Source organism: Rhinolophus sinicus, chromosome 10, assembly GCF_057876585.1.
Source record: "Rhinolophus sinicus isolate RSI-liver-muscle chromosome 10, RSI-T2T, whole genome shotgun sequence".
Classification (NCBI taxonomy): Eukaryota; Metazoa; Chordata; class Mammalia; order Chiroptera; family Rhinolophidae; genus Rhinolophus; species Rhinolophus sinicus.
The window spans coordinates 14,105,240-14,125,054 of record NC_142510.1 but is presented as its reverse complement, the minus strand read 5'-3'; the positions used below and the strand labels follow the sequence as shown (position 1 = coordinate 14,125,054).

General features: G+C 58.2%; 3 protein-coding genes across 11 annotated transcripts; 2 read left to right on the top strand and 1 right to left on the bottom strand.

Annotated features, from left to right (window-relative positions):
• The first annotated feature begins 1,390 nt into the window (after positions 1-1,390).
• KREMEN2 (kringle containing transmembrane protein 2) lies at positions 1,391-6,268 on the top strand. 2 transcript variants are annotated; one of them, XM_088801322.1, is made up of 9 exons: positions 1,391-2,382; positions 2,596-2,770; positions 3,500-3,591; positions 3,692-3,816; positions 3,980-4,169; positions 4,552-4,884; positions 4,955-5,080; positions 5,164-5,248; positions 5,443-6,268. In XM_088801322.1, the coding sequence occupies exons 1-9, from the start codon at positions 2,292-2,294 to the stop codon at positions 5,651-5,653; spliced, it is 1,428 nt and encodes a 475-aa protein (XP_088657448.1). In that variant the 5' UTR covers positions 1,391-2,291; the 3' UTR covers positions 5,654-6,268. The 2 variants fall into 2 exon arrangements, with proteins under 2 accessions (XP_088657448.1, XP_019575144.3); XM_019719585.3 differs by having other exon boundaries at positions 1,395-2,382; positions 4,016-4,169; positions 5,443-6,252.
• A 668-nt stretch (positions 6,269-6,936) lies between these two features.
• Positions 6,937-10,441, top strand: PAQR4 (progestin and adipoQ receptor family member 4). The gene is made up of 3 exons (XM_019719633.3): positions 6,937-7,460; positions 8,827-9,048; positions 9,199-10,441. Exons 1-3 carry the CDS (start codon positions 7,295-7,297, stop codon positions 9,630-9,632), a joined length of 822 nt encoding a protein of 273 aa, XP_019575192.1. The 5' UTR covers positions 6,937-7,294; the 3' UTR covers positions 9,633-10,441.
• On the bottom strand, positions 10,427-19,707 carry PKMYT1 (protein kinase, membrane associated tyrosine/threonine 1). Of its 8 annotated transcripts, XM_074322552.2 has the most exons (9): positions 19,483-19,672; positions 18,985-19,092; positions 14,472-14,978; positions 13,043-13,536; positions 12,297-12,403; positions 11,988-12,160; positions 11,743-11,900; positions 10,785-10,862; positions 10,427-10,700 (listed from the first exon to the last, which is right to left on the bottom strand). In XM_074322552.2, the coding sequence occupies exons 3-9, from the start codon at positions 14,820-14,822 to the stop codon at positions 10,589-10,591; spliced, it is 1,473 nt and encodes a 490-aa protein (XP_074178653.1). In that variant the 5' UTR covers positions 14,823-14,978; positions 18,985-19,092; positions 19,483-19,672; the 3' UTR covers positions 10,427-10,588. The 8 variants fall into 8 exon arrangements, with proteins under 8 accessions (XP_074178653.1, XP_019575191.1, XP_074178654.1 ...); XM_019719632.3 differs by lacking the exon at positions 18,985-19,092 and having other exon boundaries at positions 14,472-14,839; positions 19,483-19,696; XM_074322553.2 differs by lacking the exon at positions 18,985-19,092 and having other exon boundaries at positions 19,483-19,644.
• Positions 19,708-19,815: the final 108 nt, after the last annotated feature.

Genomic DNA, 19,815 nt, shown 5'->3' with positions numbered 1-19,815 from the left:
GATGAAGTTGAAGGTCAGGGTGATGCTTCTACAAGCAAGGAAAGCCAATGATAGCCAGCAAACTGCCAAAGCTCATCAAGAGGCATCGAACAGATTCTCCCCCAGAACTCGCAGAAGGAACCAACTCTGGTGGCATCTCGAACTTGGACTTATAGCCTCCAGACTGAGACAATAAATTTCTGTTTAAGCCCCTAGTCTGTGGGTTCCCTCAGCAGGGAATGACGGCCCAGGCCTTCTTAGTTGGAGGTCCTGTGAGTCACCCGGGACTAGAGCTTGCAGTGAGGACACTGCCCCTCATCTCAGCCCCAGTTCTGGAACTGAGAACCCCCTCCCTGTCATCTGACACCCCCCTTGCAGGAGACTGGCAGTGGGATGTGAGGGGTCCAAATGGACAGTGCTTTTTGGTCCACCCTCCCATCAGGGAAGGGGCGAGTTCCTCCTCCACTCCCCCCCACTGATCCCCATTCTGCACACAGGGTCCTAGTTGTCCCTGTCCCTCACTTCACCTTTCCTTGGCAGTCTGTGACCATGGGAGGCAAGGCTCCCCGTGTACCCGCATTGCCCAGACCATGGCCTACGCCTGCAGCCCTAGGGTGCTGTCCATGGGGGAGAGGCTAGGACGATGCCACTGAGCCTCTCAAGCCATGGCGCTGTTGGGTGGGAAGGAGAAGGGTGGCTACCCAGTCACCAGTTACCAGGTGAAACTCCAGTCAAGTGCTCTGTGGGACCAGGCAACTGGGAGGTGAGCCCTGGTCAGCCTGAGCTTCCCCCAGCGCCAGGAGGCAACTCAGGCACCAGCCTCTAGTCTCAGTAAGCCCATCTCCTTCTAATGCTTCCCTGGACACCACCTGCTCTCAGACCCAAGAGCCTGTGTGTGAGGCACTAACTGTGAGGTCTCCACTGGTCTCATCACCATCAGCGGCCTTTCTAGAATCCTTCCTGCATCCCCCATGTTGGGGGCAGGGGTGTTACTGACGAGGCCGGAACCTGTCCTCCTAGGGTGGACAGCCTGATGTGGGTTTGGTGAGGGGTGGGAAGGCTGGACTAAGGGGCAAGGGATCTGGGCGGGGCGGGGCCGCTCTGGGCCCCCAGCCACCACCCATCTCCTCCTCAGGCCCCCGCCCCCGCCCTCCCACGCACCTGCGCTGGCCTCCCCCCAAGCCCTGAGGGCAGCGGGCGGGCGGCGCTGGGAGATCAGAAGACTCGGGCCCAGGGGGAGGGGGTGGGGAATTTCCCCCCACGCCTGCCTGGGCCTGCTCCCCTCCCCCTCCCCCACCAGGTGTGTGTGGGGGGGCACCGCTGGGGGAATTCCACCGCGTGGCGATGGCTCCGGCGAGCCTGGGCTAGGGGGTGGGGGGTCCCAGGGAGAAAAGGGGGAGGAGAGAAGGGGACAGGCTGAGACTAAGGGTGCAGCTGCCTTCCTCCCCAGACACCAGCTGCCAGTGCCTGTCGGGGACTGAGCGTCCACCATTCCCGCCTCTTTGGAGGGTGCGGGGATGAGGGAGTGGCACTTCCTCCGTCAGGCCAGAGGCGTCGGGACCTGTGGAAAGGCGTGAGGATCCGAAAGAGGGTGGGCGTGTGAGCCTATGACTACGAGTGGCCGACTGAGAGCGAGTGCGTGCGTACATTTCATTCAGTTGTGCCCGTGAAGGGGTGTCCCGGGGACATGTGACCTCGGGAAAGAGTCCTGTATCTCCCCCGGTAGGGTCCTCCTCGACACACTCCCCCTAGAACCTGCACCGGCCCTGAGAGGGGGAGCAGCGAAGAGGCGAGCGCCGGGACGCCGAGGGTCCCGGGGCAGGCGTGGAAGGCGTCTGGACCTGCTGCCTCCGCTTCAGTCTCGGGCGGGGCTTCCCGGCCTGGGGGGAGAGGGAGGGACCCAGGGGGGAGGGACCCGCAGAGGGACGCGAAGGGGGTAGGAGCCAGCGCCTTAGAGACCTGGGCTAGGGAGATTCGGAGAGCAAGGCGCAGCGGGAGGCCGTGGGTGTGGAGGTCACGGCAAGACCCGGAGTACAGAGAGGCAGAGACGGAGACCGCCCCTGGCCGGAGACACACCCCCCAGCGCCCAGTTAGAGGCAGGAGGAAAGAGACGCCTCCAGGGGCAGAACTCCTGGGAGGCAAATACCCCCGGGAGCTATTTCCCCGCCCCAGACGGAGGGCGTTGCCCAGAGTGGGACGAAGCGGCACTGTCAGTGGAAAACGCCCCCCGGGTCTCCTGGGAGACCCCGGAGCGACCCCGGGGGCAGCACTGGTCGTATTCGGGCCACAGCGACCTCTGCTAGTTGGGGGCGATGGAGACACGGGCCTCGCAGGGTCTCCTTCTTCTCCTCCACGTCCTCCCGATGCTGCGCGGGGCTTCTGCCGGGAGCCTGCATAACCCAGGTGAGTCTTGGCCGGGCAACGGAGCCTTGGCTACCACTCCCTCCTCCGTCTCCGCGCCTAGGACCCTGAGCCTGGGGAGGGGGCAGAGCAAGTGGCAGGAGCAGCTGAGCAGCGCCAGGGGCTCTGGCTGGGAGCCGGGCGGGAGTTGGCGTCAGGGGGTGATGATGTCGGGCGAGGCTCCGGACTTTCCCAGACCCCGCCGTCGCCGTGCAGGCCTGTCCGAGTGCTTCCAGGTGAATGGCGCCGACTACCGCGGCCGCCAAAACCACACCGGCCCGCGCGAGGCCGGCCGCCCATGCCTCTTCTGGGACCAGACGCAGCAGCATAGCTACAGCAGCGCCAGCGACCCCCAGGGCCGCTGGGGGCTGGGTGCGCACAACTTCTGCAGGTGAGAGCCACGGGCGTGGTCTGCTTGAGGAGGGACCTTTTGGGGCGGGGCCTGTGCTGGGTGCACTATTGCCGGCGTAGGTCTGCCGCTGGGCAGGTATCGGGTCCACCCGGAGGGTCTGGGGGCAGAGCTGAAGGGTCCAGCCTGCGCTGGGAGCAGGGCTGGGCGCTCAGAACATTTTCTGACGTGTGTCGGGGCTTAGGTGATCAACTCCTGCAGAGCCTCAGATGAGGCCTGGGTACTCAAGGGGCCAGTGCGGGCGGGGCCAGGAGTGAGGGGCCGGGCTCCTGCCATACAACTTCTTTGAGGGGCATCCACTAGCAGTGATGGTGGGATTGGGGGTTCAGAGCCACAACTGCAGTCTGGAGCAGCAGGGAGCGAGCTGAGCGGGACAACACTTCTAGGCTGACAGGAGTCACCACTTCTGCTTTAAAGCAGGGTTCTGAAGCCAGGCACTTGGCAGAGGCCCATGGCGGAGTTGGGGGCGAACACTACAGATAGCCTCAAAGTCCTCATATGTGAGGTCACGTCCTAGCAACAGCTGAAGACCATTAGGACCCTTTAATAACTTCCCATGTCTACTTGGAAGTCCACACGCAGAACAGAGAGGAGCTCTATTACACACGCTGACCATTTTCTGAATAGGCCCTGGGTTGAGGCCCTGGGTTGGGGCCTGGGATTTACGGCCCTTGGGGTGGTAGGATCCCGACCACTTCTCCCCATCTTCAGGAATCCAGATGGTGATGTGCAGCCGTGGTGTTATGTGGCCGAGACAGAGGAGGGCATCTACTGGCGCTACTGTGACATCCCCACATGTCACAGTGAGTAGGCCAAGCTGGACAGGGGTGGGAGCCCTGGACTGCCTGAGTGGAGTTCACTTTTGGAAGCAAGAGACAGAGCTTGACTCCCCTGACCCTTCAGTGCCAGGTTACTTGGGCTGCTTTGTGGACTCGGGAGCACCCCCGGCTCTCAGCGGCCCCAGTGGCACCTCAACGAAGCTCACGGTCCAGGTGTGCCTTCGCTTCTGCCGCATGAAGGGCTACCAGGTACTGCCCACCGGCCCAGACCAGTGACCCCCTGACCTTGACTTCAGGACCCAAATCAACTTCCAACTCTGACGCCAAACCTTGACACTGATTTCTGAACCTCCAGCCCAATTCCCACTTCCAAGCCCGACCCCTGGCTCCCACTAACTTACCCCTACCCCAGACCCTGCCCTTGGAGTCACCCAGTCTATGCTCCCAGCTGGCGGGCGTGGAGGCTGGCTACGCCTGCTTCTGTGGCTCTGAAAGCGACCTGGCCCGGGGACGCCCGGCCCCGGCCACAGACTGTGACCAGATCTGCTTCGGCCATCCGGGCCAGCTGTGCGGAGGCGATGGGCGCCTGGGCATCTACGAAGGTGAGGAGCGGACAGGGATGAGGGTCCTGGGTGAAAGGAGGAGTCTGGGTGGGACGCGGAGTGCGAAGTCCCGTTAGGGGGCGAAACGCGGGAAGGAGAGGCCGTAAACTGGGGGCGGGGCCTGAGAAGAGAATTGGGTTGAGTGAAGGGTCCGATGAGAGGACTGGGCTGAATGTCCTGGCCAAGGGCGGGGTCTGGGGTTGAGAGCGGGATTTGAGGAGGGGATCAATGTAAACCTATGGAAGGGGCCGGAGGATGCGAGTGGACCGGCCTAGCGGCGGGGGCTGCTTGGGAAGCAGCGGAACGTCAGCGGTATGGAGCCCCGTCCTGTGAAGGTGAAGCCCGCGGGTTTCTGGGTTCTGACCGCCGGCCTGGCCCACAGTGTCAGTGGGCTCCTGCCAGGGGAACTGGACTGCACCTCAGGGCGTCATCTACTCCCCGGACTTTCCGGACGAGTATGGGCCGGACCGGAACTGCAGTTGGGCTCTTGGCCCACCGGGCGCGGCGCTGGAGCTCACCTTCCGCCTCTTCGAGCTGGCTGACCCTCGCGACCGGCTGGAGCTGCGCGACGCGGCCTCCGGCAGCCTGCTCCACGTCTTCGACGGCGCCCTCCCACCGCCGCCCGGGCCGCTGCGCCTGCGCGCCGCCGCGCTGCTGCTCACCTTCCGCAGCGACGCGCGCGGCCACGCGCAGGGCTTTGCGCTCACCTACCGCGGTGAGTCCCGGCCGGGTCCCCCCCTCAGGACTGCTCCCCCCGCCACCCTGCCTCACACCCCTCTCCGCAGGGCTGCAGGACGCCGCCGAGGACCGGGCGCCACCCAAAGGCTCGGCCCAGACCCCTGCAGCGCTCCCCGACGGGACCAACGTGAGCTGCAGCCCCCGGCCTGGGGCTCCGGAGGCTACGATGGGGGGTGAGGCGGGCGTTCGAGGCGAGAGGAAATTTGGGGAGCATACCCTTCTGAGCCCTGTCCTCACCGCACCTGTGTTCCCGCAGCTCGGGTCTTCTCAATGGTGACCGCCGTCTCAGTGCTGCTGCTGCTGCTGCTGCTGCTGTCACTGCTGCGCGTGCTGCGCCGACGGTGCGCGCGCTGGGGCGCGGTGCCCTGGTGGGAAGCTGGGGACCCAGGAAGGGAACGGAGCTGGGAGGAATTCATGGGTTCTTGAGGGACTGGCCTTGGGTCCACACAGAAAATCGCGCGTGGGATCGCAGGTGAAGCAGGATGCTGGAGGTGAGATTGGTTGGGTATTCAGCTGAGGTCTATTCTCTGTCTAGGAGCTGTCTGCTGGCTCCGGGGAAAGGTCCTCCAGCGTTGGGGCCTTCCCGGGGCTCGGGGAGAAGCTGGGCCGTGTGGTACCGCCGTCCTCGAGGGGTGGCCCTGCCCTGTCCCCCCGCGGGCCCCCAGGCTGAGGGTCTAGCCTCGAGTTACCGCCCCCTGAGCACCTCCAGCCAGAGTTCCCTGCGGTCGCTCATCTCTGCTCTCTGACTCGGGACCCCCAAGGTCCATTGGATCCTCCTACAGTGGAATGGACACGCGACGCTGTGCCGCCCTCTACCTTGGCCTTCCACTTTTTTAAGGGCAGCTCGGTCTCTGGTCATTTCTCAGAGGCTGGAGGTCGGACAGAAAGCATCTGATGCTATTATTGGACCTGATTCTGGGGTCCAGATGGTGGAAGCCAAAGGGCAAGAGAAATCGGCCCCCCTCATCATAGACCTTGATACGGGCATCTCTGATGTCAGGAGTTTTTGAGCCCCTCTTGGGGTGGTCCTGGACTGCTGCCCTAAGTGAAATGTGAGAGACCAACAAAAGTAGCCAAAAGAACATCCATAGACTTTGAATAAAGGACCTATTTTGGTACAGGGCTCTGTAAATTCTAACTGTGGTGAGCGAGAAGAGTTATGTTGATGAAGACACTGGGGCCAACGGTTGGGTGTGTCCATGCAAATTAAGGGCGTTCCACGCGACGAGTGTTTGGTTGGGAGCCGCCTGAAATGCCCAGGCGGAAGGATGGGTGGGCGGGGTCCCGGAGAAGGGGAGGAGGAGGCCGGCTGTGAGCCAGGTTAAGCAGAAGGGATGCCTTCCTGGGCCCGCCTTAGTATGAATCCAGGCGGGGTCCGACCTTTCTCCCCTGCCCTCTTGCCCTCTGTCTTCCCCTCCGTTTCCTCCCAGTCCTGGGCGAGGCCAAAGGTGCACCTGTCGGCGATAACAGGGAGAGAGTTTGGTGGAGCACAAGCTCGAAGAAGCCGGACCTGAAGGCTTGGGCGTCGCCCAAGGGCGCCGGGCGCGTCACGCACACCCGTAGAGGCCTGGGCACCTCAGTGCGCCTTGCTGCGCTCCTGGGGAGCCGGGCCAGTGGAGAAATCCCCCCTGGAGTGGGGTAGCACCGGCCCTACGCTTGACCCGTCCGAACGTCCCGGGCCGCTAGTACCTTGGACAGAGCCCGGGCTGCGGAGTGGGGCTGTGCCGGGGAGGGTGGGTCCCCAAAGGTGCGTTGACCAGGGGGTCACACAGAAAGCCCGGGCACGCACTGAGAAGGAACGCGAGATGCTGGGGTTACTCCGGCAGAGTCACGGGGAACCTGAACGTCGGGTCCCAAGTCAACAGCCACCCCATGCAAATGAGGCTAGGACCGCATACTTTATACTAAGAAGGTTGAGGCCTGGGCGGTCTCGGGGCGGGGCCTCCCCGCCAGCAGCGACCATTGGCCCTCGCAGCATCTACGTCAGGGGCCCAGCGCGCGAAACGCTAGCGGGATGGCGGGGGCGGTCAGCTGGGGCGGAGCCTGGCATCCCGGTACGCGTCGGGCCGCGCCCGTCCTCGCGGCTGCAGAGACTACTGGCAGCTGCCGCCGCGGCGAGCTGTCCCTGCGGCGCGCCTGCCCCAGCGGAGCGAGCCGCAGTGCGCTCCATCGCCCCGTGTGTCCCCAGCCCCCTGGCGCGGGGGCGCCAGGCCCGCGCTTGCGCAGCGCGGGGAGGCGACGCGAGCCAAGACCCCAAAGCCGGCGCTTGCGCGGACTGTGCATTAGACGGTGGGCGGGCGTCACGATGAACCTCCCGCCGCTGCAACCCCACTGAGGAGAAGGCCCGGGGACAAGAGGAACGCAGACAGCCCGCGCCAGGCTGGGCCATGGCGTTCCTGGCTGGGCCGCGCCTGCTGGACTGGGCCAGCTCGCCGCCGCACCTGCAGTTCAACAAGTTCGTGCTGACCGGCTACCGGCCAGCCAGCAGCGGCTCGGGCTGCCTGCGTAGCCTCTTCTACCTGCACAACGAGCTGGGCAACATCTACACACACGGTGAGCCGCGCCCCACATTCTACACCCGCGGCAGCCCTGCCCGCACCAGGCCGGGGGCCGGAAGGCCGAGGAGTGCCCTAGAGCTCAGGTCCTGGGCTGCCCGGGCTCTGGCACGGCCAGGAGCCGCGGTGACAAAGCTGCCATTGTCCCGGACGGTGCTGCCCGCTTCCACTCCCCCGGCGGGGCCCCCGGGACAGGCGAGGAAAGCAGAATGGGGGACTGAGTCTGCTTAATCTCCCTGAGCCCCAGGAAGAAGCCTAGTGTCCAGCCTCTTCATAATCCTGGTGCTCTATGCACCCTCCCCCGCCAGTACCCTTCCCGGAGATAGGTGTTTACTTGGACGAGGAGGGGCCCAGAAGGGGAAGCCAGGACCCAGCCCCACCCCGTGCGGCAGCCCTGCCACCCCCCTCCTGGGCAGCCCAGTCTTGGGGCTCCGCCTGGTGGCCACTCCTTCTTCCCCCCACCCCCCACCCCTCCGGCGCCGGGCCCCTCCTCCGCGGCCTGGTTGAGCTCTGCTGACACAGCCCTGTCCGTCCTTGGCCTGCCCTGGCCAGCAAGAGGGGCCCTGAGCAGGCTGGGCCCAGCTAATTGGAGGACTATGGCCTGGCCAGACCCTGCAAGAGTGGGCAGTCAGCGGCCCCAGCCTGCTGTGCCCACCTTTTACCCCTGTGAGGGCAATGCCAGAGTGCCATCTGGGAGTGAGGGGTAGGACACTTAGGTTTGGAGGAATGGAGCTCACCGAGAAGGTGCTTGGGTAGATGGAACAAGCTCCTTTCAGCCCCCTACCCCCTGCCTGGCCTCACCCCCTTATGGAAGACAAAAAGGCCTAAAGCCTTCCTTTGTCTGGTCACTTATGGAGAAGAGAGGACAGAGTTGGGATGAGCAAGCTAAATGGCCCTGGATCTGGTATCATTGCCCACATGTCCTATTCAGAACTCCGCTTGAGGTCAATGCCTACTCCTGGCTTCTGCTGACACACTGAGGTGGCCAGGTTGGAGGCTTGGGGGCCCTTGCTTTCAGAGGAGGTGATGTGGCTGCAGGGGTGGGAGCAGCTTGGGAGTTAGACTGCCCAGGTCTCTCTTCCTTGCTGGGGTCACCTGGGAATGGGTTACTGTTTCTTCACCTGCAAAGTAGGAATAATGGGTTCTACTTCCAGAACTACTGGGAGCTCTTCTGAATAAGTCCCTAAAAGCCCAGGGCCTGCCTCTGTCCCAGGTCTGGCGATGGCTGGCTGGCTGGCTATCAGCACTGTCAAGATCTGTCTTGCTCTCATCCCTCCCGTGTTGTCTCTAGACTGTGGACTCCCTGAGGACATGACCTGTCCTGTACTGAAGTTGTGTGATGGATAATTGTCTCCCTCCCCCAGGGCTGGCCCTGCTGGGCTTCCTAGTGCTGTTGCCGATGACCATGCCCTGGGGTCAGCTGGGCAAGGATGGCTGGCTGGGGGGCACACACTGTGTGGCCTGCCTGGCACCACCTGCAGGCTCTGTGCTCTACCATCTCTTCATGTGCCACCAAGGCGGCAGCCCTGTATACACCCGGCTCCTTGCCCTGGATATGTGTGGGGTCTGCCTTGTCAACACCCTCGGTGAGTCAAGGGATGGGGGAGGCTCACAGGATGGGAGCTGGAGGGCAACTTGGGAGGTGGAGGCAGGGGACACTCACATGAGCCCTGTGTAGGAAGGGCAGGCAGATCCCCAGACTGATGTGCCCTCTCCTGCCTCTCTTTTTTGTGCAGGGGCCCTGCCCATCATCCACTGCACCCTGGCCTGCAGGCCCTGGCTGCGCCCAGCCGCCCTGGTGGGCTACACCATGCTGTCGGGTGTGGCTGGTTGGCGGGCCCTCACTGCACCCTCCACCAGTGCTCGGCTCCGTGCTTTTGGTTGGCAGGCTGGTGCCCGCCTCCTGGTATTTGGGGCCCGGGGAGTGGGGCTGGGCTCTGGGGCCCCAGACTCCCTGCCCTGCTACCTGCGCATGGATGCGCTGGCACTGCTTGGGGGGCTAGTGAATGTGGCCCGTCTGCCAGAGCGCTGGGGACCGGGCCGCTTCGACTACTGGGGCAACTCTCACCAGATTATGCACCTGCTCAGTGTGGGCTCCATCCTGCAGCTGCACGCTGGCGTCGTGCCTGACCTGCTCTGGGTTGCCCACCATGCCTGCCCACCAGACTGAGCCACCTGCCATGTCCGCCTGCCCACAGTCTTCTAGGGCCACCAACACGAAGCTTCCCTCCTGTTGATCTGCAAGGAGCTGGCTCCCTGGATGTTTCCCAGCTGGGAGCCCTGGTCTGTTCACCCATTCTTCCCCTGGGACAAGCCTCTCCTACCCACGCCTCGGAGCTCCAACATCCCTCCTTGCCTTCTTCCAGGGGCAGTCTTCCTGTGCAGGCTGAAAGGAAACCAGTCCTTCTCAGGACCTCAGTTGGCCCTCTGTGACTTGTGAGGGTTGGGCCAGAGGGGCTCTGTGGTCAAATCTTGCTCACAGTTGGAATCCTGCCAGCCCAGAGCCATCGCCCCACCCTGCCCCTCTTTAGACTTTCATGCAAGGTATTTTGTAGGTGCCTGGCCCAGCTATGAGCCTACGATTCCTGACTTGTCTCTGGGCCCTGCATGCCAGCCCTCCCAGCAGCCTGAGGCTCACCCACCCCTTCTCCCTCTGTCCAGACTGTGGAGTGAGGGGTTTGGGCAGGAGGACTAGCCCCTTATCCCAGGACCAAGAGGCAGGAGGGCTGCTGCTGCTTTCTCCAGGCAACTGGCATAGAGCTACAAAGAGCTGAGTGGCCCTGGACCCAGGCCCATTGGGCTGGGGGCCTACTCTCCACCGTGAGTGCCATGTTCTGACAGCTCAACCTGCCCATCGGGGATGTGTCTGCTCAGGAAATCTCTGCTCCACACAGTGTGGGGTTCCCAGCTCCAGTCGGCTGGCCGGAGGCCCTAGGCGACATCAATAAAAGGGGCAAGAAGCGCTGTGTTGCCATGCAAGCAAGCTTGGGTGCTCCCAAGTTTCAGATACCTTTTATTAGACATGGCCAGGCAGAAAGGGCCACTGGAGTTCCCAGAGGGACCCCAGCTTCCAAGAGGATGTGGGGATAGGCTAAAAGGTTAAAAGCGCCAAGGCTGGGCTGGGGCTCAGGTTGGGCCCAGCGAGTCCTCAAACATGCTGAGGAGGTTCCGTGGCTCAAAGGAGGGGAAGGAGCCGTGAGGGGGCTCAGAGTCAATGTCACTTAGGTCCAGGGCATCCCTGGGGGAAAGGAAGCGAGAGAAATGACCCTCAGGATCTGGAAGCTGCACCTTCCATCCCCTCCCCGACCCTGGGCCTACGTACCTCAGTGTGTGTGTGCTCCGGGGAGTGGAGGTGCTCCTGGCGGCCCTGGCCAGCATGGCCTCTGGAGAAGGCGAGGGCCTGCACGGGGTGGGCGAGACAAGCAGGGTGTCGGCTGGGGAATGTACGGTGAGGAGGCCTTGGGAGCAGCAAGACCACCCTGTCCCTGGGCTGGCTCCCGCTGGACACAGGCAGGAGCCATAGTCTGGGACAACGGAAGTGTGGTACCCTCTGAAGGAAGCACTTTCACAACTTTTAAAGTCCACCTGATCACATTCAAAGGCCACCTCGGTCCCTTTGCAGAAGACGGGCTTCAACTGAGCTGGCGTTGAAGTGAACCTATGATACATGAAGTTTTTCTGGCACTTCGTGTCTACTATAAAGTGTCCCTATGGCAATGGGATGACATTTTTGTAAGGAAGGGGTTAATGGCGTGATTCCTTCTGGGAACTGTGCGGAGCATGTGATTTTCCTTTGCAGCAGTTTCTTAATTACAGCCTCTTACTTGGCCACCAGGCACCTGGGACTAAGGAATTCCTCCCAGGGCAAGGCTCGCCAGGCTCTGGGGGTGTCGTCTCCCAATAAGGACAATGCCTTGTCCTTGGACACTGCAGGGTCAACTAGAGTGGGGGCTGCACTGCCTACCAATCCCAGTGGGGGCCATGGCCCTTGCGCTGCTCGTTAGTGTGTCAGTGCCCTAAGTGTGAAGTTGCCAGTGCTGCTGTGCTCTGCACAGCGACCGTTCCACACACTGAGTGCAGAAGAAACATGCATTCAAACTAAGCCAGGCTGTGCCCCCACCAGCCTTGGTGCCCTTCCCGGGGTATGACAGGGGCCAAGTTTGTGGGAGGAGTCCCAGTTCACCACTAATTCCCATGGGGCCTGGACATCAGTGTGGGGTTTGGCCACACTGACAGCCCATTTCCCCACCCCCACCCATCCATCCTGAGCTCTCACTCACCCTATGCTGTCATCATCCCAGTTGCTGGAGTGGCTGCTGTCCAGGAGGAGGCTGCAGGGCGGCGAGCCAGGCGGAGTAGCCGGCGGGCCTGGGGGCTGCAGCCAGCTGGCAGGGTGAGCCAGCCAATGCCAGAGCCAACACAGCAGGGCAAGCAGGGCCTGTGGGAACAGGGGGGCCGAGGGAGGCTGGGCAGACCCAAGGCCAGGGAGCAGGGCAGAATAGCCTGTCACTGTCACCAGGCTTACCTGCCACAGGGCCCACCCTCGACTCAGGGCTTCAGCAGCCATGTACCACAGGACGCCCCAGGGCCGCGGCTGCCTGAGCATCGGCAGGGCCAGCAGGGCCTCAGCTGTGGCCCGCAGCTTGGGGTCGGGCTCTAGCATCATGATGAGGACAGACCGCAGCTCAGAAGATAGGCCTGTCCACAGAGCAAGGCTACGTCAGGGGTGACTCGTCCCTGAGCCCAGAAGCCCTCCACTGCCAGCCATTCCCTCCAACATGAGTGTGCCCTCCCCATGGCACCATGTGCCTTCCCATCCTTGCCCCCAACTCACCTGCAGTGAACTCGGCGGGCAGGTAGCCCTGGCGCAGCTGCTGCCAGCCCTCCCCGCCATGGGGCAGTTCCATGTTGCATGCCACTTCTAGGATGGTGAGACCCAGACTGGGGAGGGGACAGGGACAGAAGAGGGGCAGGATTGGCCTTAGGCCACAGACCGCAGAGCCCAAGGCTGCCCCTGAGAAAAGGGTAGAAAAGGGCAGCTGTCTTCCACCATGAGCAAGGGAGGTGAGGAAGAAGGGGCTAGGGCCCCAGAAGGGCCAATGATGGAGCCATGTCATGAAGCATGGACCCAGTGCCCAGCGCAGCCCACAAGCCACCAGACAGGTACTATAGTTACTAGTGTTCTTACCATGGTCCTGTGGATATGGATGGATAGACTATTAGAGGCAGAGTAGTAGTTACTGGCCTAGACCATGAAACCCAGTGCCTTGTCCAGTCCCAGCTTCACCTTTGCTAACTAGACTTCAGGCAAGTCCCTTAACCCCTCTGTGCCTGTTCCCCTGTAAATGGCATAATAATAGTCCCTCCGTGGAGATGGGTAACTCCAATGGAACGGCTCCAAGGTCTTGCTGCTTACAGCCTCACAGAACCCCCTCAACTAGAGGGTGGGGCCTCCACCCCCTTAGGGTAGCGCCTCCCAGCCTGAGGCCAAATCCTCCTGACTTTGGGCTAGAATGGCATTTCCCTCCCTCTGCTGACCTGTATGCTACCCAGGAAGGGCCTCCCGGGCGCAGCCCTCACCTGAACACGTCGGCCGCTGTCCCGTAGGAGCCATGCAGCAGCTCGGGGGCCATGTAGCGGGGGTCTCCCTCCTGGGCCTCACTGTCTCCGGATGCATCCAACTCCACCAACAGCCCAAAGTCACCCAGTTTGCAGTGGCCCCGGGGCCCCAGGAAGATGTTGGCAGGCTTGATGTCAAGGTGGACCAGGCCTTGGCCATGCAGGTGGGCCAGAGCGAGCAGGATGTCCCGCAGGTAGCCCCAGACCTGGGCCTCGGGCAAGCTGGTGCCCCAGGCCTCACAGTGCTGCTGCAGGTTGGGCCCGCACAGCTCCGTCTGCAGGTACAGGATGCCGCCCTCCTCCCAGGCTTGCTCCAGCCGCACACAGCACGGGTGCTGCCCCACCTTCTCATGGCCACTGACCTCGGCCAGCTTGCGGGCCCGGTCCTTGGGGCCCCGGAATGGCGACATGGAGCGCTTTACTGCATAGAGCTGGCCGTCTTCCTTGGAGCGCACCTAGAAGGAAGGTAGTACCCACAAGCGGGGTGGGAGGTGGCACCACCACTAAGCAGAACAATCCAGCAGATTCTATTAAGATTTCACATGTGCAGAAGGTGCAGCATGCATCTACTTTAGAGACACCCCTGCATATGCAATAGCAAAACCGGACAGACCTCCAGCCCAGGCACTGGTTTGCTGGAGCCCAGCGAGGAAGACACAGGGCAGACCTCTAAGTACTAACCCAGAGGGTCTCTCAGACCATTGGGAAATGAAACCAAGCCACCTACAGAACAATATAGGCAGTGTGGTCCACTGTGGAGAATAGAAATGTGTTTGTCTCTATATAGTCAACTCTAGAGATGTATGGAGAAAGTTCTGGAAAGGACGCCCACCTGAGAAGTGGTTTCCTCTGGGAAGGAGACCTGACCTAGGGGTCTATGTTGTTTGTACTTTTTAACAACAAAAATGTCTTTATGTAGTATGGAAAACTACCATTTTAAAGGAAATATAAATTATTGAAAAATATATATTTTTTAAAAAGGTGGCATGGAGGATGTAGCCTAAGTGCCTGCCAGCCTGGGGGGGGGGGCTGGGGGCTGGGTGTGCACTGCACTTGGGGGGCTGACTCCGGGGGCCAGGCAGAGCTCTCCAAGGACCCCAGCACGGCTGGCTCCAGGGCAGGAGGAGATGACAGCTGGGAGCCCCCACCAGGCATGCCAGGCTCTAGACAAGGGGAAAGTATGCACTGAGGGGGCCCTTGGAGGGGTCTGCGTGGGGGATTATGAGAAAGCAGCCAAATCAAGCACTGAGAAGGGGCGCCTGTCAGCCCAGGAGGGGTGGGCTGTCAGGAGAGAAGGGAACAGGCTTCCCAGGACACTATCCCATCCAGGCAGGGGGAGGGAGGCAAAGGGCACCCCCAGACAGGCCCAGAGAGCTGTCACCCCACTCACCTTGAAGACTTCTCCATAAGAGCCGTGGCCCAGGCGGCCAAGCCTCTGGAAACTCTGCTGGAAGAAGGACTCTGGCCGGCTCGGGTCATAACCAGGGCTCTGCAGAGTCACAGAGGCTTCGCCTTGGAATGACACCCTCCGGGGCTGGGGCTGCTGCCAGCACGGTGTCCGAGGAGGGAAGAGGCGGCTGATGGGAATGCTGCCCTTGACAGGGGGCCGGGGTGGGAGGCTCCGACTAAGCCCCCTGGGCCTCTTGAGGGAGAAACCAGGTTCTGCGTGGCGGAAGTAGGCCGGAACTGGGATGGGGGTGCCACTCAGGGGTGTCGGGGTGCCCTCTGTGGGCACAGGCATGGCCAGCACAGGAGGTCCTGAGAGGCAGAATACAGAACAGTGTGGCCACTCAAATAGTGCCTTGTCCTGTGGCCCCAGAAAGGCTGTGGAAGCAAGCCGCGTCTATTCTGCACACATGTTCTGCTTTAAACCTGGAGGCCGTGGGCACACGAGCACCTGCCGGGAAAAGGCAGAGGACAAATATATACACGCCTGCACATGCATCTGTACCTGGAGGTCAGAGAAACATAAACTGAATTGCAGGGGGCCATATCCTGGAGGCTTCTACGGTCCATCACAGGTTAAATCAAGCCAGGTTCTGGAGCCGGCCACCTGCACATACTTCCCTGCCTCCTCACAACCGCTATTTGACTTTAAGATGTGCAACCTCTTCCAAGACTGTGAGGCAGATATATTCACACAGGCCCACACTTCCTTATCTTCAATTCCAAAGTAAAAAAAGAAGGTCTGATTCCAAAAGTTTCTTCTTTGCTTTCTTTTTCATAGTTGGGATGCTAAAACTCATGTAATGGAGTTTCACTCCAGTTCCATGTTGCAGTGGCTAAATTCCAGCTGGGTACAGCGGAGAAGCCGAGTCTCCCTCCTTCCACCAGCCCCTACTAATAGGGTGGGAGCTCTGCCCTAGGTCCAGCAGGCTGGGAATACTGCAGCCCAATCACTCGAGCCCCAGCTCATTCCTAGGAAGGAGGTTCCACATGGAGAGAGGCAAACCTAAGGTAGCAGTGTCACTCAGATGGGTATCACTGTCCCTGCCCCACCTCCAGAGCTGCAGCTCAGAGATTCTGCTTGGGGGAGAGGAAGGTCATAAAACAGACAGCTCCAAAGCTCTCCCTTCAAAAAACGGACTATATTTGAAACAGTGTGGGAAGTTCAAGTTGAAAGCTGCTCTCAAAGTCAGTGGAGGTTGGGTAGTAAGCAAATAGGAGGAAGCTGGTGCCTCCATTAGCGCAACAAGCTAAACCATGGGCAAGCTAGTTTACCAGAGAGAACCGGGGAAAGAGGTAGTTAAGAAGAGACTTTCCGGAGTCAGAACAACTTCCAACACTGAACTCAAAAGCGACCTTTTAAAGGAGTCCAAATTTAATTGGATCAGTCTATGGAGCAATTGATGACCCAGAGTAAAAACAATAGAACAGATAGCCGGCAACTGGGGAAGCCTAACAGGTGGATATGATCAGGGAAAGGACAGTCAAAGAGAGCCCCCCCTAAAACCACTGGTGTCCCAGGGTAACTGTGAACAAGCCCCAGGCTGGGCCCTCTGAGGAGCAATGTCAGAGGCTTCATACTGCAGAAAGATGTGTCACTACAATGATCTAGCTACTCACTAAACAAATAGACAAGCAAACAACAATCGCAAGTCCCCGAGCGGGTGAGGAACCAGGATCCACAGCTGCTAAAACATATTATGTAAAATGTCCAGTTTTCAACAAAAAAACTAGAAGATATGCAAAGACACAGGAAAGTGTGACCCACACACAGGAATAAAAATAGACAGCAGAAACTGCCTGTAAGAGGGACCAGATGTGAGATTTAACAGACAGACTTCAGAGTAGCCGCTATAAATATAGTCAAAGAACTAAAGAAAACCACGCTTAAAGTAAAGGAAGCATGATGACAATATCTCATCAAATGGGAAATATCAATAATGAGATAGAAATTATTAAAATAACCAAATGGAAATTGTAGAGTTGAAGAATGCAATAACTGAAATGAAAAAATTCACTGGAGGGGTTCAACAGATTTGAGGCAGAAGAAATACCTAGTGAACTTGAGGTAGGTTGATAGAGATTGTGCAATCTGAAGAACAGAGAGGAAAAATGAAGAAAAAGGAACAGAGCGTCAGAGAAATGTAGTGCACCAATATAGGCATAATGAGTGTCCCAGAAAGAGAGAAGGAGCAGGAAATATATGCTAAGAAATAATGGATAAAAACTTCCCAAATATGATTTAGAAGAACATTAACGTAGCCAAGAAGCACAATGAATTTCAAGTAGGATAAATGCAGAGATCCACACACACAGACATATCATATTAAAAGTGCTGAGTGAACCAAAACAAGGAGAAAATCTTGAGAACAGCAAAAGAAAAATGACTCATCACTTACAAGCCTCTCCCTATGATTAACTGCTAATTTCTCATCAGAAACAATGGAGGCCAGAAGGCAATAGGATGACATTCAAAGTGCTGGGGGGGAGGAGGGAGATTTGTAAACCAAGAATCCTGTATCTAACAAAACTATCTTTCAAAAATAAAGGCAAAATAAAGACATTCACAGATAAACAAAATAAAGAATTCATTGCCAACAGACCTGCTTTACAAGAAAAAGTAAAGGAAATTCTTCAGGCTGAAAGCACTGATCCCAAATAGTAATTCTAACCTACGTAAAAAAACAAAGATCACCGATTGATTAAGATATATATGTAATATAAGACAGTGTAAATACATATTTCTTCTCCCTTTTTCTCTTAACTGATTTAAAAAGACAATATGTATGTAATTGTATTGTTCAGCATGTAACACAGAAATGTAACATACTTGCAAATAACAGCACAAAGGAGGTGGGTGGGTGGGAACAAAATTATATTGGACTAGAAAATGACACCAGATGGTAACTCAAACCCACAGCAATAAATGAAGAGAAACAAAAGTGGTAAATAAGAAGGTCAACATAACAAATATTATGCATATGTACCCTCTTTCCTGTTCCCCCTCAGCTTAAGAAATTAACAACAACCTAAATAAACAGAAAGACATTACATGTTCATAGATCCAAAGACTTAATATGAATAAAATGGCAATACTTTCCAAATTGATCTACGGATTCAGTACAATCCTTATCAGAATCCCAGCTGCATTGTTTGCAGAAATTGACAAGCCGATCCTAAAATTCATATGGAAATACATAGGCCCCAGAATAGTCAAAACAAAACAATAAAAATGAAGTTGGAGGACTTGCACTTCCCAACTTCAAAACTTACTTCAAAGCTATAATAATCAAAACAGTGTGGTACTCACATAAGGATAGATATATACATCAATGAACTAAAACAGAATTCAGAAATAAACCCTCACATTTCTAATCAATTGATTTTGACAAGGGTGCCAAAACAATTGTGGGAGAGAATAATCTTCTCAACAAATGGTGCTGGGACAGCTAGATATCTACATGCAAAAATCATTTAGCAGAAAAATCTGGTCTGACCTATTTTTTTCCTCTCAGTGTGAATATTCATATATTTCTTGACAGAAATATTAATGTGTTTAATTATTGGATGATGTCCCAGACTCATGGGTGGTGTTACATATAAATGTTATATGCACTCTATTAGCTTTCTAAAATCTGGCATATTTTGAATTCTGAAACACTCCTGGCCTCGGGAGTTTGTGGACCTGTAATGCTGAAGTCAGGGAAGGCTCAGCCCAGTGTCTGGCATGCAGACTCCTCAATAAATGCTATATAATTATTTATTATATAATAAATAATATATAATAAATAATGCTCTGAGTAGTCATTGAGAGAACACACAAAGTTGCAATGGTCCCATGGGTGTAAGTGACTTTGTGTATTGGAGCAGAGAGGGCTGTTGTGTTATTACACTATAATGTTGTAATTGAAACAAAAACAAGAAAACAAAAGGGAGAGGAGTTTAATTTTGAGAGAAAGGCAGTGTATCAAAAGATGCCATAGCCCACAAGGGGTGAGTCAATAACTGAAACAGGGGCAGGCATCTGAAGTGTACCCTCCTGTCCCTGGGCGAGTGAGGGACCCCCAACAGGGCCTTCCTGAAAGGCTCACCCTACATACTGTGTGGACCTTTCTTCTGCCTCTTTTACCTCAGGAATCCTACCCCAGGGTTTCTCAAAGTAAAGAACTGGAATGTCAGGATCCCCCAGGACGCTGGTTAGAAGCTGGTTAGAAGTATGTACAGCCTCCAGGCCCAGTCCTGGCACATTCGGAGACACTTAAATCTTTTAAGATCTGCATCTTAAACCAGTTGTCAGACCATCCCAAGTTCATTTACATTCTAGCACCACTGGCCTGGCCAAACAGCTTTGGGGGTGGGACAGGGAAAGTAGAAGGAGCAGGAGCTCCCTGGTGAATCCAGGGTGGCCCTGAGCAGAGGACGGGCCAGGTGACCTCTGCAGCTTCCACAGGCCTCACCCTCTCACTGGGCTGGACACATCTGCTGACCACGGTCTACCACGCTAGACTGTGAGCTCCTCGCGGGCAGGCCCACAGCTGATTCACCTCCGTGGGCGTGGGGAAACCCTGGCGAACAGAGTAGACCGACTGTCACGGAGGAGGGGCTGTAGGGGGAACATGAGTGGGGCTTTCCCTGGGGAGGGACAAATAAGGGAGGGCAGTCGCTAGGGGAAGGGGTTACCAAATGAAAGGGGACAGGGAGGCTGGGGGAGGAGAGAGGGCAGCAAGGGGACTCGCCAGAGAGGCTAGAGGGGAGTTGGAGGGGCCGCCCGGGGCTGGACTGGCTCAGGGAGGGGTTAGCAGATGTTCAGGGCAGGACCCAATTCGACAGGGAAGCGGGGCTACAGGAGGGGGATGAGGAAAGAGGCTGGAGCGGGGTGAGGCTGACGAGAGGGAGGAGGAGAGGAGGGCAGGGCGGTCCGGCTCGAGAACCCTCAGGGCCGGGCCTGGGCTCACCTGGGGCGAGGGGGCGGGGAGCAGCTCCGCGAAGTCCCAGCTTCTGGGTCGGCAGAGGTCGCGGGAGACCTCGGGGGCGGTCAGGAGGACTGAGGTCTGCCGTCCACAGCTCTCTACGACGGGGCAAGAGGACTCTCTGGAGGGGGAACTGCCCGTGAACGCGCGCGGAACTGACTCGCGCCAAAAATTCCAAACCGGAATCGAGGCCCCGCCCAAGAACTCCTCTTACCCTGCCTCCTTCCCGATGCAGCCCATCAGAGGCGCCCAGCCTTCTGGGGCTCCGCCCCCTACGTCCCTGCGTGCGGGTCGCCGACCACGCCCCCAGGCTCCTCA